The sequence below is a fragment of the Uranotaenia lowii genome, chromosome 1 (genome assembly GCF_029784155.1).
Source record: "Uranotaenia lowii strain MFRU-FL chromosome 1, ASM2978415v1, whole genome shotgun sequence".
NCBI lineage: Eukaryota > Metazoa > Arthropoda > Insecta > Diptera > Culicidae > Uranotaenia > Uranotaenia lowii.
The window spans coordinates 118,137,101-118,155,709 of NC_073691.1; the positions used below are offsets into that span (position 1 = coordinate 118,137,101).

The 18,609-nt window shown below is 36.4% G+C and overlaps 1 protein-coding gene across 6 annotated transcripts in view; it reads left to right on the top strand.

Annotated features, from left to right (window-relative positions):
* The window catches only part of LOC129739360 (microtubule-associated protein tau), a 148,102-nt gene that overhangs the window by 74,392 nt on the left and 55,101 nt on the right, over positions 1-18,609 (top strand). For all 6 annotated transcript variants that reach the window (XR_008735835.1, XM_055730765.1, XM_055730768.1 and 3 more), the window contains exons 2-5: positions 3,623-3,902; positions 7,387-8,890; positions 9,015-9,058; positions 17,443-17,608. Coding sequence is in view for 5 of the 6 variants with exons in the window: in XM_055730765.1 (XP_055586740.1) it covers positions 3,900-3,902; positions 7,387-8,890; positions 9,015-9,058; positions 17,443-17,608 (1,717 nt within the window). In the remaining variant the exon portion in view is untranslated. The remainder of the gene's footprint in view (positions 1-3,622; positions 3,903-7,386; positions 8,891-9,014; positions 9,059-17,442; positions 17,609-18,609) is intronic.

The window sequence follows — 18,609 nt, forward strand, 5'->3', positions numbered from 1 at the left end:
TTTCCAATGAAATTAAAGGATATAATTCCGTTAACTGAGGGAACATTGATAACTTTTTTAATAAATTCTCGAATATTTTGGTAGGGGTTGCTTTTTTGTGACATAACTAAATGTTTGTTACAACACCAGATTTCATGTTTCGGGGTAACTTTGATCATTATGGTTTTAACGGTTTTATGGTTTCATCTTCAAAATTATTGTTTTGATGCCAATTAAAGCTTAGTTCTTTTAGAAATGGGACAGTTACGAATGCCTGTATCTAAAAAACCATTCGTTTGAACGAAATACTTTCTATGGAGAAAAAGAAGGTAATGTTATGATCTTTCATGAAAAAATTTGAAAAAAAATATTTACCGTTTTTTGTTAAAGAAATTTCTACTTTATTCTTGGTATCTCCCATTGGCTGGCGCACACTTTTTTCAGTCATGGTATTGATCAGTTTCTCCAACTTATACTTCGTAAAATCTATATTTTAGGTGGCTTCACCCTCCTTCTTCAATTTCTGATACTTTTTTGTCCAATACTTCTCTGGAAACTGGAAACTGGAAGCATTTTAGTGGATACAGTTGTTTCGAAATGAACAAATTTGATTATTTTTGACCACATTTTTGAACGTTTTTTTTTCGGTACCGGTTTTACAGCTTAAGAGCTTTGGAACTATCAAAAAATGTTTGTTTGAGGTTGGATTTCAATGAGTCATCACTAGGCAACACTTTCAGCTTATCGGAGAAAATTGTTTTGGACATTTCAGCGATCTACCCTTAGTTTTTCGTTTATTGAAAATTAAAAATGCTGGTATGAAACTTGACTTCCTTGATGATCCTTAACCGTTGTTGCCGATCATGTGCTTCTCTCCAATGCTTGATTTGAACTTTGTGGACATTATTGACAGTGTTTGCATACTTATCCACCACAAAAACTCAGTAATTCCTTGAATAATCAACGGTTTTGTCAGCCATCAATTTGATAATGACGTATTTTCAAGGAAACTGTGCAAAATTATTTTTTTCTTTTTCTCTTGCATCGTACATATCTCAAAAACGCATTAATTTTTAATTTTGAAAAAAATAGGTCGAATAGTACTTTTTACAGGCAACAAAATGCTGTCAAAATTTTCAATATCCAATAACTAGGTAACGAGCTATTAGCAAATGAAAGTGTCCCATTTCTAAAAGAACTAAGCTTTACCACATGAAGCTTAAAACATCAATAGCAGTAGGGGAGAGTGGGGATACTTGATCCCCTTTTCTTATTTTCACCATATCTTTTTGGAAAAATTTAGCAACTCGCCGTCTTTGACATTTTCTGACAGCTTGTAACTTCAAGTTTCTATGCTCCAAAAATTAGAACGATACTTGAACTCGTTGATGAACAAGAAGCATTTTCGTGGGAGTAAAAAAAATGCGATTTTTCTGAAGTTAGGGGAGACTTGATCCCCTATTGAAGGAGACTTGATCTTTATTCAGGAAGCCCTAATCCTTGTATAAAAATAAAACAAAACCCCAAGATAGAATGTTAATTGACTATTTTGGTCATGTTTGTTCTCATTTCACAATTTATAGCAGACATAAGAAGAAAATTCTATAACTTTGTCTCAACGCTAATAACATTGCATACTTAAAGGCGCTATTTTTTATAATTAAGAGAAAATTAATTATTTTTGCTCTTTTCTTCAGACAAATGTTCGATAAATATTAGTTTTTGGATAAATATTAGTAATTTCGTAATCAGCAATCATAACGATCAATTCAGAAGAAGAATATGCCGTTTGGAAGGGGGATCAATTGTACCCAACTCTAGGGGATCAATTGTACCCATAATTACATTTTAGAAAACTTTTTCTAAAAAAAGTTGAGAGTTTTCCATTGCTTTGAAAATATGGCATTATGAAGTTCATTTTACGCTCGAACGATTGATATATTGGAACAAATATTTTTTTCATAATTTTCACATGTAAGGAACATTTTAAAGTGATGAAAAAAGATCTTCAAGTTAAATTTTGTGAAATTTTTCAAACAAAGTTCATTTACTCAAACAATTATTTTGTTAAAATTTTTTTAAACTACAAGCATTGTTATTTTGCTCATTTTGGCACATTTTTCTAGAGCATATGATCTTTGTAAAACATTCCAGTTTCGAGATATAGCTAAGGAATCAAGTATCCCCAGGGATCAAGTATCCTCATTCTCCCCTACTCTTTTGTTTGGACTCAATTGAATTTTTCAACGTTTTCTTCCAAAAACAAATATACTCTAAAGATGGACAATATTGCTGCATAAATTTAGTGGCAAAACTTATAAACATTTCTCAATATTTTTTGGACTCAAAAACAAATGAAGTTTTACCTTCATGCAATTCCCTAGGTCTTCCTACTGTTCCAATGTTCATTTTTTTATTCAAACTTAGCCATTCTATAATGTTTTACTTTTTAGCCATTTTTTCTGTACAGGCTTTCTCATAGAAGATGTCCGTTTTTTTCAATATCCAAAAATTATCATAGAATGACCATGAAAATTTTTAAAATTTCTAAAACTATGCCTAAACAAAGGAAAAAGGTAAACTTTCATACGAAATAACTCATTTGCTTCTGAATGCTATCATTTTACACGAGAGATGTTTGTTTGTGAGTCTTCGAAAAAACAGATATTTTAAAAGCTTAAAACTACATTTTAAGTATTATTCAAAAATCTCCAACTACAAACCTTCCCCCTGTTCACAGAACCACAGAATCACACAGAATTTGTGGATACACTCACAAAAATTTTGAATTTCTTTTTCAAAAACGAATCGGTTGCACTGCTGGTCGCAGAGATAACAATAAAGCCGTTCTCTCACTTGACTCACGCGGAAGAAAAAATAGGAACGAAATCTAGAATATGATAAACATGGCGGACTTTTTATCATATCCGATCTAAACCATTTAATTCGACTTCGAGTAACGACTTTTACTTGCATTATTTGGAATTACGATTCCAAAAGTACTCCATGTAGTTTCATAGTGTAATATCATTGAACGAGGTCAGTTTTGTATACTAGGGAGTAGTTGAGCTTCTTGCACGTCATTTCACGTATGAAGCGTTTGTTTTCGTTGATGAGTGAAAATTGGATAACAAAGCACGAAGAGGTAGCTCAAATCTCATAAATGAGATGTACAAATCAGAGGAATCAAAAATTACAAGATAACCAACGTTTTATTAAGATTAGAATCTATTGACACGCAACACACAGCCCCACACGTAACGTAATCCTTTTTTTATTTTCATTCATTACTTAAACTTTGTTCCGGTACGATTAGTCAAAACAGGTCCCACATTTCTTCAGGACGACACGGAAGAAAGCAAAAGCCATAGGATATCCCCAAAGTTGTTGAATATACTGTACATATACATATGGTGAAAAGCGTACATGGAAGAAACGCCCACCTTCTACTTAGTCATTTTCGCGGGACCTGGATAGAAAGACCAGGCCTGGGGAAATCACCCTTCAGTGTAAATAATAGCGTATCGCGAATGAGTTCAAAACGAATCCGTTTAATGCTAATTTGTTTACCCTGAAATCTATTCCAGATAGTGTAACTTTTCAGAATGGACTAAATGATTTGCTCAAACTATGTCTTTCGCAGGCCGGGCCATTTTCGAATAAAGACATTATCTGCGCGCTCGTTGCTGTCACAAAAAAGGCAGCGAAAAGTAGCGAAAAAAGTTTCTTTCTGTAAAACACGCACATTTTATTCTTCTAACCCTAACTCATACATGACCGGATTTGTTTAAAGTGCCCTGAAAAACGATGCAGACAGCGATCGTCTGAAGAAAAGTTGCGATTGTTTTCTGGTTGAGGCCAAGAAAATCAAAACCTCGCTAGCGAAAGAAAAGTTCTTACGTTAACGAACACTAGAAAAAATGGTAAGCATGTTGAGGGGAAATATTTCTCTGGGTGACACTTTCATACGATTCAATTGACGACAGAGACAGTTATAACTATAACGAGAGAAGTGAAGAAGTAAAACTACGAATTCGACTTGGCTCCTATTGAGGCAAATGCGAATAACTGGAGCGTGGCGGTTAATGTTCATGTACGAAATGTATCTGCTGTTTCAAACCACACAGAAATGATTGGTTTGCGTGCTGATCGTTCATGCATCATTAGAACAGTTTTTAGAGGTTGAGGCCCATCGTCTCCAATATTTGTGCTGCTTCTTCGACGTCTTTTTTTATACCAGTAATAACCAAAACCACATCAAATGTGACACGAGCACAGGAAGAATCGAAGTTTTCCCGAGGAAGGTCATCCGTGCTCTTGTACTGTTTATTGGCGGAACCTAAGTCAAAATTTATCAATAACTACATCAATACACAGCAAACGATACACACGACAGAGGAAACTATCATAGAAATGAGTGCCTTTACAACAAACGGATAAATCATTAAAAACATTTTTGGTTCTTAATTTGTATGTAAGCGATTCGATATAACATTTACGAAACAAGACGAATTCCACCTCAAACCAATCACATGATTTTTTTTCGCTAGAATGGTTCCAAAAACTGTCAAAAATCTAAAAAATCGGAAAAATTTGAAACTTGAAGTTATAAAAATTAAAATAAAATAGAAAAATAAAAAAGACCAAAATTACATAAATATAAAAAAAAATTACAAAAAAACATGAATTTCACAGTTAACAAAAATTACAAAAAATTGCCCAAATTATAGTTATGATGAAAATAGCTAAATAAATTTTTAAGCAGACTAAGTTTGAGTATTTTTTAAATGTTCATTAAAAAAATTAGGATCAATTATCAGAAAAAAGATTTAGCTGTTCCCCGATTGCAAGTACAGTACGCGACAAAATAAAATTGGGAAGAGTGGGGTATCATGGGCCACTTTTTTCTTTGCTTCATAACTTCTTGACCATAAAAGATAAAAAGAAAAAAAATGAATGGAAAGGTTCACTACATTTTTGAGGTATCACAAGACATTTTTGTTTTTTTTTAATACTTGAATTTCCCGAGTTCTGACTGTTTTAAAAAAAAGTATTTTTTTTTTATTTTGAAAAAATGTGGAAAACGTGGGCCATCAAATCCAAACTGACAATAAAACGTGCAAAGTTTATGAGTTGACCCTAAACGGAAATTTCATAATTTCTTTAGTTATTTTAAAGCAATTTCAGATGAGGACATAAAAAAGAGAGTTGTGGATGATCGAGTAGTTCCTTATTCCTGGCCGCGAACGTTTCGGCAAAATTCCTTATATAGGATTTTTGTTCGTCTCTATCGCATTGGAAAAAATGGACAAAATAATCATAAAAATTACGGCGATTAAAATCATATAACAAACAATCATTGGCAAAAAAAGAAAGAATACAACAAGAAATTACAGTTAAAAAAATTGACACTTTGTCAAAAGTAAGAACGCGGAATAGATAAAATGTGAAAAGCGAAAAATCGACAAGTAGCAACTATCCGCAGCGAAATCTGAAAAACGGCAAAGTCGCTAGAATTGTTCTCGTATAAGGAAAGCTCAGTAGGCCCATGGGTTGTTACGTTTTTGCTGGTTTGAAGTGTGCGTAAAACACGCTCTCAAAACACTGGGTTCGCTATACATGGGAGTTCTGCTTTTTAGTTTCTCATGCATAGTTAGCTAGTGTAGAGCAAAGGCGGGACAATTCATGGAAGCTTTTCATCAACATGCCCTTTAGCCTAAAATTTCAACACCTATCAAGCTTTCTCCTATTTGCGCACTAATGCCTGTCTATCCACGTTTCTTTCAAATTTCTATAAAAAAAAATTCTCTCTAGTTTTCATTCCGCCGAACATGCCATAAAAATTATAATCAACTCTTTATTTGGTATAAGAAAACTTTGCAGATAGAAAAAACCTATTTTAAGTTTTTTCGGGCTTGTGATATAGCTCAGTTGGCAAGTCTGTTGTCTCCTGAGCCGATATCCGCGAGTTCGAGCCCAAGAGTAAACATCGAACACAGTTGTTTCGGATAAGTTTTTCAATAACGATCCGCCAACTGCAACGATGATAAAGTCGCGAATGCCATAAAGATGGTAAAAAGACTATAATCGATACATAAAAAACTATTTTAAGTTCTAAATGTGTATAAAAACACCAAAATATAGGTGGCCCAAGATACCCCTCAAAATGTGGCCCACGATTCCCCACAAGCTATGATTTGCAAATTGGTTGCGTGTGTGTGACTGACTTACTGATGTTTCATCAAAAAATCCTTTTCCACGTCAAAGAACATGACAAAATTAAGATCATAATCGTATGTGCATATTTTTGTTTGCTTTTTTAATTATGTAAGTACAATTTTCTAGGCTAGTTAAATGAAAGAAGCATATGATACGTACATACATAAGTCAAAAACATATAGAAAAACATGCTTACGCAAAGCGACGACGATGACAGTTGGATTGAGGTTTTTATCTCAACACACAGCTGAGATATTTAGAGGGACCCACGTTTCCCCATGGCCCACGTTACCCCACTTTCCCCTACGCAATTCTATCAATATCTTTAAATCACTGTATTTATTTTTAACATAAGGAAAATTAATTAATAATATTCTGATGAATTGTAGCATTTTTAAAAATTATTGTCAAATAATTTAATACGTTCTTTACACATAAGCGTAGTTGTAATCAAAGTCAGTTATCGCGAGGTCAACATAAAATACGCACTGTTAATAACCCTAACTGATCGCTATTTTTCTGCATAGAAAATTGTTTCGGCTTCTTATATATTAAAAAAAATTAATTCCCTGGAATGTCTGTCAAAACTAAGGGTTTTACTGTTAATAAGATGATAAAAGAGCAACTAAATATAAAGAAGGAACAGATTTCTGATCCGAGAAATAGAGATTGGTTAATGTTATTAAGAATGCATACCTACTTCATTTTGTCCTTGCGATAACTGCCTTTGACTACAAATACGTTTATGTGTGAAGAACGTATTAAGTTATTTGACCATTTTTGTCACCAGTAGTTAGTGTATTAAAAATACCTCAGTTCATAAGAACATTTTTAAATTAACATTACTTATTTAAAAAAGACACAGTACATAATTTGAAAATTTTGATAACAAGTGAGTACTTTACATGTCGCGGACTTACCTTGCGAGGCTTATAACATTGCGACTTTGCATAATTATTGAATTTGCTACATTTTATAGCTTTGTAATTTTAAAATGTAATTGCGAGGAGTGTTTTTTAATAGCTTCTGGTTTGAGGAGGAATTCTTTTATTCAATAAAAAGTTTGCTACTGCAGCAACTTCCTTTTTATTTATTAACTAAAAACCTAAATCATAAAAAAATCAAAATTTGATAGACATCAAATGAAATTAATGGATTTGTTAAAACTAACAAGATTTTTCAATATAGAACCAGGCACCATTAACACCACGACCGGTCTTTGGCGAGTCCATTGCTGCTCCAGCGCCACTTCCTCCAGCTCCTCCTCCACCACCACCGCCTTCACAGCCTGCAGTACCACTTTCAACAACTGCGTTCGCTCTTCGACCTCTCTACGCCAAACCTATCATCGCTTCGCAAAATCTTGATCTACCATCTGTGAAACCACACGCCCTCTCTGGAGTACCATACACAGTTCCTACAGCTCATCAGTTCCTTCCCCATAAACCACCTCCTCCGGCGTACTACCAACAACCTGGACAACCACGGCAAATAATGAGTCAAAATGGCGCTCCCCCAAATCCTTCGGCATCGCCTCAAAACATGCGCCCGATGGCACCCCCCATGACCAGACCAGGTGGACCAGGAGGACCCATCAATAGACCACCTGGCCCACCGAGCTCTCCCGCTCCTGGACAATATCCAAACTCACCAGGAGTGAGGCCACAAATGCCTTCTCCCGGTATGCAAAGGCCTCCGATGCCGGCCCAAAATATGCGTCCCACCACTCCTCAACAGGTCCGTGCTCCAAACATGATGCCCCAAAATGTAAGGCCACCATTTTCCCCACAAAATTCTATGGCCGGTATTCAATCTGTCAGATCAGCTGCTCCGTCGCCGATTCGTGCCCCTGGACAACCACCAATGCAAGCAAACCTCCAACAGAACCGACCAACTCCCATCCCTCAGCAAGTTATCAACAATCGACCACCATCGATGCCTTTTCGCTCGTCCACTCAAAACAGTGACCAATTGGGTTCTGAACGGAACTCTCCGGAAAACCTCAGCCGAATGCAATCGGACCTGAGCATGGGCAAAACCGACAGTCCAAAAAGTAGCTATTTGTCTACAGATGACGATGAAGACGTCGTTATTGGAAAGACGCAGCTGGCTTCAACGCGATCCCCGGAGGGTCAAATTAGCCCCACGACAAAAATCTCACCTTCTGTTCCATTTACAAGATCCGATAGTCAGATGTCCATACCCTCAAGACCACCATCGGGTATGGGCTCGTACGGGAAACCGGGTGGAAATTCTCAACCGTTGCAGTCAAATGAAATCGTCTACAAAGAAAAGCACGCATACATGCCCGATAAACCGCTGGACGGTTATAGCGCAATGGACAGGGTTTTGTCACCATCGCCGGATCAAAACAGGCAGGGACATGCGGCTAGTCGAGCTCCATCCTCAGATAACCTGGTCAAACATGGCAAGCCACAGGATTTGGGGCCCATTCCAGTACAAGGATTGCGATCCAAGCCGGCCGGCTCAGCTCTGACTCCTGGAGGCGGAGCCAACGAACGAGTTACCTTTGTTTTACCCAACGAAACAAACGGTCAAAGTCACAACTCGGAACCAATGCGAAAAACACCCGTTCCGCCGAACTTTCTCGAAAAGCCCGACGCGGGAACACGTGGTCGAAGTCCTTACAAAAATAGCGCCATGGATCGGAATCGGTCACCTGTTGATCATAGTAAGCTATTCGAATTTTCGTCTGTCTTTACCTCTTGGCACAGTATTCTCTGCTCAGATTTTACACATGCTAAACAAATGCGTGTAAGGTATCTCACACAACATTTTCTCTCTCTTTCCCACAGAAGGCGACAATGACAGCGGAGTAGATGAGTCAACACAAGAAAAGGTAAGTGATATCTGTGAAACTTTAACAGTAAAATTAAAAAAAAACGGCGTGTCAAGAAGATATGAGGGACATGACTAGAAAAAAATGAAACACTTGCGTTCGAGTTTAACTATTTATTGTATTTGTGGGAATTGATTTAATTTTCAGTTTAATTAGTTCCCACTGGTACAATGATAGCAGGGCAGGAAATTTTCGCTCTGTGAAAAAATCATTCTATCTGAAGAAGAAAAAAGTTGAAATAGGGAAAACCCAGTATCGAATCTAGTTGGAAACAATAGTAAAGCTGAGCAAAATTTTGAAGTTGCAAAACAAAAAGCTTCAGGATGTGGGGAAAACAAATCAGCTTCAGAAACTTCGGTTGCAGTAGGTTCCAATATCCAAACAGCATCAGCCTGGATTCTGCCAACTTTCGATGCACGATTTCGAATCAGCGAAGAATGTGTCCTGTCGACGATAACCTATTTGGTGAGATCCAACCAACTTTTGCATTGTATGATTTTCATATGAAGTTATTGTACATGAAGCAAATGAAGCGTTTGGTAGGGAAGTCTACGCTTTATTCTTACCCTTGTTCCAGTATCTTTTGAGGTATCTACCTCATAGTTGGCCTCATGGCCGTAGGGACGGCGGCAGGGGGAAGAGGATTTGAGGACCAGTACCCCTCCCCCCCATGAGGGTCCAGTAAAAGCAAGCGAACTATTCTTCTCTACACCCAAAATTGAAAATTCTGCCTAAACCTCGAAGGTTCAAACTTCTAATAGTTTTTTGAAATTGGTTTTCATTTATCGGCTTTATTGGTGAAAAGTGATGTCTTTTTTAGTAGGGACATCTTAAGGTTATGATTGTTTTTAAAGATGGATTAAACGAAAGAAATGAAAGATGGTGAAAATGTCCGGGTAGAATTTATTTAGAAGTATTATCATCACATATCAAATTTTTGCTCCGCACGGGTCAACTTCTATGAGTGGTAGATACAGATAGAATTGCATCTACCACCACACATTAGTAGGCCAAGTGTGATTCGCCCCACAAGCGGGAAAACTTGCAGTGCGAACGAACATGAAGATGATATGTGATCGCTCAGATAAGCTCCCTTTAACTCAGAAACGCATCTATCGCATCTTCTCAGTTTGTTATCATCGCGTTCGTTACAGCCGTATTTGGTTGCGAAACGGTAGGGGAGAATGAGGATACTTGATCCCTGGGGATACTTGATTCCTTAGCTATATCTCCTAACTGGAATGTCGTACAAAGATCAAATGTTCTAGAAAAATGTGCCAAATGGAACAAAACAGCAATGGTTGAAGCTCAAACAGTTTCAACAAAATAAGTTTTTGGGTTATTGAACTTTGTTTGAAAAATTTCACAAAATGTGACTTGAAGATCTTTTTTCATCATTTTAAAATGTTCCTAACATGGAATTATTATAACAAAAATATTTATTCCAATACATCAATCTTTCGAGTGTAAAATGAACTTCAAAATACAATATTTTCAAAGCGATGGAAAACTCCCAACTTTTTTCAGAAAAAGTTTTCTAAAATGTTGATTTTGGGTACAATTGATCCCTAATATATGGGTACAAATGATCCCGGTATATTCTTCTTCTCAATGGATCGTGGTCATTGCTGATTACGGGATTACTAATATTCATCCAATAGCTAATATTCATCGATCAATGATCTGAAGAAAAGGGCTAAAATAATTGATTTTCCCGTAAGTATGCAATGTAATAAAGGTTGAGAATAAACTATAGAATTTTTTTTCTGACAATTATAGATTGTGAAATGAGAACAAACATGACCAAAATAGTCAATTATCATTCTGTCTTGGGGTTTTGTTTGATTTTTTCCATGGATTAGGGCTTCCTGAATAAAGGATCAAGTCTCCCCTAACTTCAAAAATATCGCAATTTTTTTACTCCTACGAAAATGCTTCTAGTTCATCTACGGGTTCAAGTATCGTTCTAATTTTAGGAGCATAGAAACTTGAAGTTACACGCTGTCAGAAAATGTAAAAGAGTGCGAGTTGCTAAATTTTTCCAAAAAGATATGGTGAAAATAAGAAAAAGGGATCAGGTATCCCCACTCTCCCCTACGGTTTTTAGTCTAATAGTGAACTACCACCGATGCTATGATGTCATGTTTTTCATTTTTTTCTGAGCCAAAGTTGCGGAACAAAAATTTAATATGTGATGATAATGCTTCTAAATATATTGTTTCCGATCATTTTCACCATCTTTCATTTCTTCTAACGTTCTATCCATCTAAAAAATTCCATTATCTTAAGGTGTTCAAATTGAGTGTTCTGGTTGGGGTGGTCGAACATTTTGAAACCTCATTAACAGTGGCGAATCCTTAAAAATGTCAGCACATTGTTGAAGCCTAATAACTTTTAAATCTTAACTTTAATTGAAATGCAATTTTGGGATGAAATATTTTTCATAATTTAGGCTTTAAGTAAACCCGTTTTCAAAAGAAATCAGCCGAAGGGGATCAGAGTTATTGATAAAAAAAACTGGTTTTTCATATTCCTCTAGAACAAAATGTCTCAAAATCCCATACAAACTTCAGGGTCGTTGAGCGACCTCTTCCCGGGGTCCTGGCCCGTGATCTGGCCCAAATTTGGTATGGAATCTTGTACAAGGCTTAAGATTGATATTAGCCTGCAGCACATAACATTCCACAGGTTTTAAATTTCCCATACAAATTTGGGGCACTCTAATGTCCCTACTAAAAAGGACATCACTTCACCGATAAGGTCGATAAATTAAACTAACAAACGTAAATCACGGTGATTAATGTCTTTCTGAAAATCTCTAATATGTCATTTATTTTATATTTCATAATTTGTGTAATATCTTCTATTAAGAAACAGTTTCAAGTTTTTTGTTTATTTTTGTATTTTAAAATAAGCCTTCTGAGGTTAGAAAAAATGCTTAAAAATACTAAAATAGTGAAAAAACAAATTTTTCAACAGTAGTCGTTATTTTGTGGGCTTAAAAAATAAAAAAAAGCTTATCTGAAGGATAACAAATAACTCCGAAAACTTCAAAACATTGAAGAAATCTTAGGAATGCGAATTCGAAATCTTCGCCCACTGGTATACGTAATGTATTCCAACATAGATAGCAGAAACCATAACCGAATAATTTCGACCGGTTAATGAGTGCCGGAACTGCATGACAATTCGACAATTCAGATTCATCCTACAAATATGTTAACTTAGTTTTTTTGTCGAATTCTATTGTATGTGTTTTTATTCTTACATGGATCCAATCGATAATCCCTTTTAGTGGATTCTCTTTTGCCTCATCTTGCTGTCGAGCTCGCTTGGATCTCTATTAGGATTTTTTAGGCAAATAAACGCCAGAGCATGAAGAAAAGCTGTAAGTATTTGAAAAAAAATCTTATCAGTTTCTTCAATCTAATTAGGAACATGACTTACCAATTCCAATTTTCCTGTATAGATAAGGATACCGGCTGTTAGATTTGTTCATCCAGTTTAGCCATTTGGAATGAAACATGGGTGCCGCATCGATATTGTTCATTTTTATGTTGTCGTACGAAATCTGATAACAAAGATCAATTTTAAATCATAACAATATCTAACTTAACAAGGCGCAAAAATATCAGCATACCGTAGAAAAAAATCGAGGCTGGATGCTCTTTAATGAGCATGAGCATTTTTTCTGTAAAGGTTCCTGCGGTCGAATGTCAAACTTTACAACTCTAGAATCCGTTTTAGGTTTTCTGAATTAGGAACAATAAATTTGAACTCGTTTGACTAAAAAGTAAACAATAAAAAAATTAAACAATGCACTTTAAACAGAATCTAGGTCAATCAATACCCTAGCAAGAATATCTTCAGTGGATGTAGAATTTTCACTAGCAGCTAAGCCGGACTCAACGGATGATTCAGATTGCTGTCTGTTTACAGAGGCCAAAATCATCTTATCTCAATTGAAAAGATTTCGCGCAATGCACAGTGGTCAAAAATGCGAAAATGTGATCGTTGCTTATAACTTTTTAAGTTTACATTTTAGGTTATTGGTGTCTTCGGAGAAGTTTGTCAATAAAATTAGCTCTATATTAAAAATCTTTTTTTTTCTGATTAATCCCCTTACGAGTAAGATAAAATTTCTAACTTTTCTATTATAGGTTTTAGCTCTTTGATGTCTTCTACAAACTTGTTTACAATCAAATTTTCTACAACTTGATGTCAAGTTTCTAAAATAATTATTCTCCAAGCTATAGGCTAAATAAGAAACTTTACCTCTAAAAATCTAAATTTTAAGTTAGATACCTAATGTGTTTCACAAAGTTTTTTTGTGGCACAATTTTGTTGAACATTTCAAGTTTGCACAGAACTACAGAGCTTTCTTCAAATGATTACCTAAAATCATGGGTGGCAAAACTCCTCAGATCGGCTTGTCCAGTGAAAGAGAGTGCAATTTTTTTCGTCTGCTCCCCCAATCGGTGCGGGGAGAGATAAATCGCACTGAAATGAAGAGTGAGATTGTCAACACATAAGAGTGAGCGAGAGCATTCATATCCGCTGATGAAGAGAATTCCCTTCTCCGGAAAAATCTGTTGCGCAATGTGCTGAGGAGAATTCGAGGGCTTACTCAGTTTATTCTTGGTACGTTCACGAGAAAAGATGCCACTTTCCGAATCAAAGCTCCCAGCGGTGTCCTGATTTTCTAGAAGCCGTCCTGATCTTAATTGCAATTGATTTTGCAATAAAAACAGTTTAACCTCTAAAACCAATGGTAATCTTCGGTTCAGATGATATTTGAACGGTGTTTTTCGGTATAAACTAAAAGCCACCTAACTTCATATCTCTTCTGCTGCATAAATTAAGGCTTATACTGCACCGCTATTTCGCCTTAATTTATGTAATCTAAGAAGAGCTGCATTTTATTTCCACCAATCTACTGGGGTCCTGAAAAATTCTGGTTTTTGTTCTTCGCAGTGTCCTAATTTTTTGATGAAACCACCTGTCACCTCTTCTTCGAACGCTACCTTTTGCAAAAAAAAAAAAATCAAAACAGCTAACAGCAGTAGGCATGGTAGCGGAGTAGAAATTGTTTATATTTTTTCTACGTTGTGTGGCGGGAGTCTAAACATTTTTTTCCTTCTTTACTCTGAGGTGTATGACTGAAACACAGGGCGCTCTTTGTTTAGAATTCTCTTTCTCCCACTCGGATGCAAATGCTCTCACACTTGCCGTCCGAGTTACTTACAGCTCGTGTAAACTCGGGTAACGAGTGGAGCACGATCAGCGAAAGAGGATTACACTCGGAAGCCGAACTGAAAACAGTGTTGCTTTCTCCCGGCTCTTTGTTGTTTGAGAAGAGCCGACCAACCCTGCCTAAAATAGTGCTTTTTCATGCCGGTCAGCCCGCTTTATATGCTAATTAAATTCTAAGATTTCGACTACAAGATGCAGGTACGTATGTATCCACTTGTATCCAAGCGAGATACATAAATTTTACTTTTTCCACGTTTGCGTTCAAAACAACGATTTCTATGAAACTATAGCGTATTCTACTACGTGTGTTTTCATCTAACTTTTCTCTGCGCGATGTCAGAAGTTTTATAGCAAAGGTTTGGAAACACAATTGTATTATTAGCTGTTGTGATATCAAAAAGAAGAAATACTATTTTGTATCGGAAACAGATAACGATTATCTTTATTCTCGTCAAGTCATATAATCAAGTAAGGTTACAGTAGTGATGGATATGTCGGATTATCCATCCGTTATAGTGGCAACACTTCTTTTAAGATTTCCTAACTGTTCACCTGGCATCTATTCCAGTGAACACTACAAATTCACTCTTCGTCGATTCTTACAAACAATAGCTAATTGACGTTCTCTCTCACTTTCGCCCCTCTGTTATTGTTTACAATTGCCACGCGGTTCGTCAGTTTACATTAATCGCTGCGGAGTAAACATCGTCGGGTCGTCGCGAGTGAGTTTCAACATTAGCATCAGGCTATTGTGTATTCTATTAGTGAAAGAATTGAGTCTACAAAACTAAGCTCTCTTGACATAGATTATCAGAATACTCGAATAGATCTGTCTTTTGACTTTTGACAACGCACGTGACGGTCGTTGTTTCACTGCAGTCCACGTTGTTTTATTTTTTTATCCGATCCGTCAGCGTTTTAGCAGATCCGTAGTGCGTATCTGTGGCCACTTTACTAGGCCCTCCAGCTAGTTGAGGATATATTTCTTTTCGTTTTTCTCAACGAAAGCCATATATCAAAAAGTAGTCTGTAGCTGATCGATTTATAGATTTAAAAAAATCATAGTCTAAACAAAGAGAACAATTCAATCACCTGCAACGGCACGATCCATAATGACGGAAAAATTCCCTAACGAACTGAACTAGCTGTTGAGAAAAACGAAACGAAACGAAATATATCCTCTATTAGCTGGATTAGGCCATCCAGATGTAGCCACAGATACGCATTACAGATCTGCTTAAACGCTGACGGGACATAGAGGGCACGGCTCGGATAAAAATAAACCACGTGGACTTCAGTGAAACAACGACCATCACGTGCGCTGTCAAAAGCCAAAAAACCGATCTATTCGAGTATTCTGATAATCTATCTTAGCTTACTTTTGTAGGCTAAATTCTTTCACTAATTGAACACACAGCCTGATGCTAGAAAACTTCTGACATCGCGCAGAGAAAAGCTAGATGGAAACGCACGTAGTAGAATACGCTATAGTTTCATAGAAATCGTTGTTATTAATGCAAACCTGAAAAAGTAAAATTGATGTATCTCGCTTGGATAAAAGTGGATACAGACGATTGTACCTGCATCTTGTAGTCAAAATCTTTGCATCTCAAGCGGGCAACACCATGCAGCCCAGTTTTTTCGTAAAATTAGGCATGAAAAAGCACTATTTTAGGTAATCTTTTTAAGATAGCTCTGCAGTATCACATTTTGCAAACTTGAAATGTTCAACAACATTGTGTATTCAAACAAGACAAACAACTTTGCGCAGTATATTATTTATCTTTAAATTAACTGAAAACAGTTATTTTTAATGAACTGATTTTTAGAGGTTAAGTTTCTTATTTAGCCTATAGCTCGGAGAATAATTATTTTAGAAACTTGACATCTAAGACAAAGTTGTAGAAAATTAGATATTTAACAAATTTGTCGAAGACATCAAAGAGCTAAACCCTATATAAGAGATGTTAGAAATTCTAGCGCACTTGTAGGGGGATTAATCAGAAAAAAAAGTTTCTACTATACAGCTGATTTTACCGAAAAACTTTTCCCAAGACACCAATAACATAAAATTTGAATTAAAAAAGTTATAAGCAACGATCACGTATTCCGCATTTTTGATCACTTTGTAATGGCTGCAAATGAACTTCATAACACCTCGGTGCTTTTGCTTGTGCTTGTAGAGACACTTGTTCGATATGAATGTCATACAGGCGACTTTTTACCTGACCTGTTTTGAGTTCCTGAGCGATCGAAAGGAAGTTCTTTCGATTTTTTGAAGCATTAGAGTGTTTCGAAATATATATTGCTGACTCCCTGTACTTATGAAATATTTTTTTCTTTTTCAACGAAACTCGTGACATTTGAGTAGCTTCCTAGTGATTCGGAGGATCAAGTTTCCGAGCGGAATGCAATCTTAGTGTGTGCTAAATATTTTGACACTAATCAAAAGAGGAAAAATCCATATGAAACTTTTATAAGGCAAGGTTGTAGGTACTCTCCCTTCTGTGTGATTTATACTTTAGACGTTTAATTTTGGTTTGAAAGATATTTTTCAGTAGCGCTTCATTAGGAAACAATATTCGTAATCCATAGCATTGAGCTAAATCTAGAACTGCTCCCTAACTTTTGATCTTCTTTTCTTCGCGAGATCCACCGAATAAATCGCTAATGAAATCCCACTTCTTTAGCGCAATATGGGCGCGTGAAGATGCGCTTCATTGATTTTTCTGATGTTTTCCGTACATGTATCGTACATTCCGGAATTGCTATGCGTAAGTCCTGAGTCTGGGCTGAGCAATGAGCACATGGGTTGTGCCCGTTAGTCTGTCTTCGCCTATCGTGACATTAAAGTATAATTTTGTGGAACCGCGCTTTCGTTTGTAAGTTTTGGATCCGTGATCCCGTTCAACGGCTTTCCGTTTAATTTGGCCGTCTGCAGGCCACTTGATTGGAGAAAGTGCCCCATAAAACTGAAGTTCAATGATCAAAGACAAAATACCAAAGAAAAGTAACAGAGTGAAATTTGTTTTGAAAAAATCCAAAAAGGTACACTGAATGATGTTCGGAAGCAGCAAAACCGTAACACAAGTTTTTTTTTTATTTGTTTCGTTCCGTTATATCGATGACAGGAGCGAAATGGTCCAGGATCTCCAGGTTCACCATTGAAATCACCAAGCAAAATACCATCACTTCGGCGGCCTGACAGTATCACACCACAAACGCGATCCAGAAGCACCTCGAAGCAGCGGCTAACGGCCAAAACACCAGAAACTCCAAACGAACCATTGATCAAAAGTGAGTATCCTGCTCTAAATTTGAAAATCAATTGCATGTTAGAGTTTAAAAATATTAGTCATTTATAACCGGATGCAAAACTCAAATTCACTAAGCACGAATCGTTAATTCGTACAACCAAGCTTTCCTAGTGGGATAATTACACCAAGTGATGAAAAAATCAAGTTTTGCAACTGGTACCTACATTAGGATCATTATTTTAGTTATTCCGCAATAAGGTAAAAAGGAGCACGAAGAAATCTCAAAGCAGAGATCCAACATTCTATATTTCAAAACTCGATGGAACAAACGCTACAAATTAAGTATCCTTGAGTTACCTGAAGTGTTGGGTTCAAGTTTGTAGCTTTATTATTAAATTTAAGAAGAACATAAGCGCAAGCGAAAAAACGATCAGGACACCTGGTACGAAAATGCCTTGTACCTACTGTGGCTCGATAAGATGGACTAGTTTCTCTTGGACTTTTCGTCGTGGAAGAGCAGCCATTTTCAGTCGGTCGAATACTTTTTCGGAATCCTCGAGCCCCAGTAGAAGAGAGTCCTGGAATTCGTTGATATGTATCATTCGAAACGTTCAATGGGAAAGTTTGGACCTAAAATCCCAACACAAAAATCGAAGCCGTAGATTCAAAGACCTAAAAGATACTTATCTTAAGAGAAATTTTCTCAGGAGTTCAACTTTGCCATCAGATTTAACCGGAGACATCTGAGTGTTGTATTTTTTTCCATAAATTACTCAGCAAAAAACAAGCGTGAAAATGGATTTGAGAAAAAAAAATCAGTTAAACTGTTTTTGGGAATCATTTTGATGCGATGTGTGATCGTCAAGAAGTTACAGTTTCCTGTAGGGGAGAATGAGGATACTTGATCCCTGGGGATACTTGATTTCTTAGCTTCAAACTGGAATGTCGTACAAAGATCAAATGTTCTAGAAAAATGTGCCAAATGGAACAAAACAGCAATGGTTGAAGCTCAAAAAATTTTAACAAAATAAGTTTTTGGGT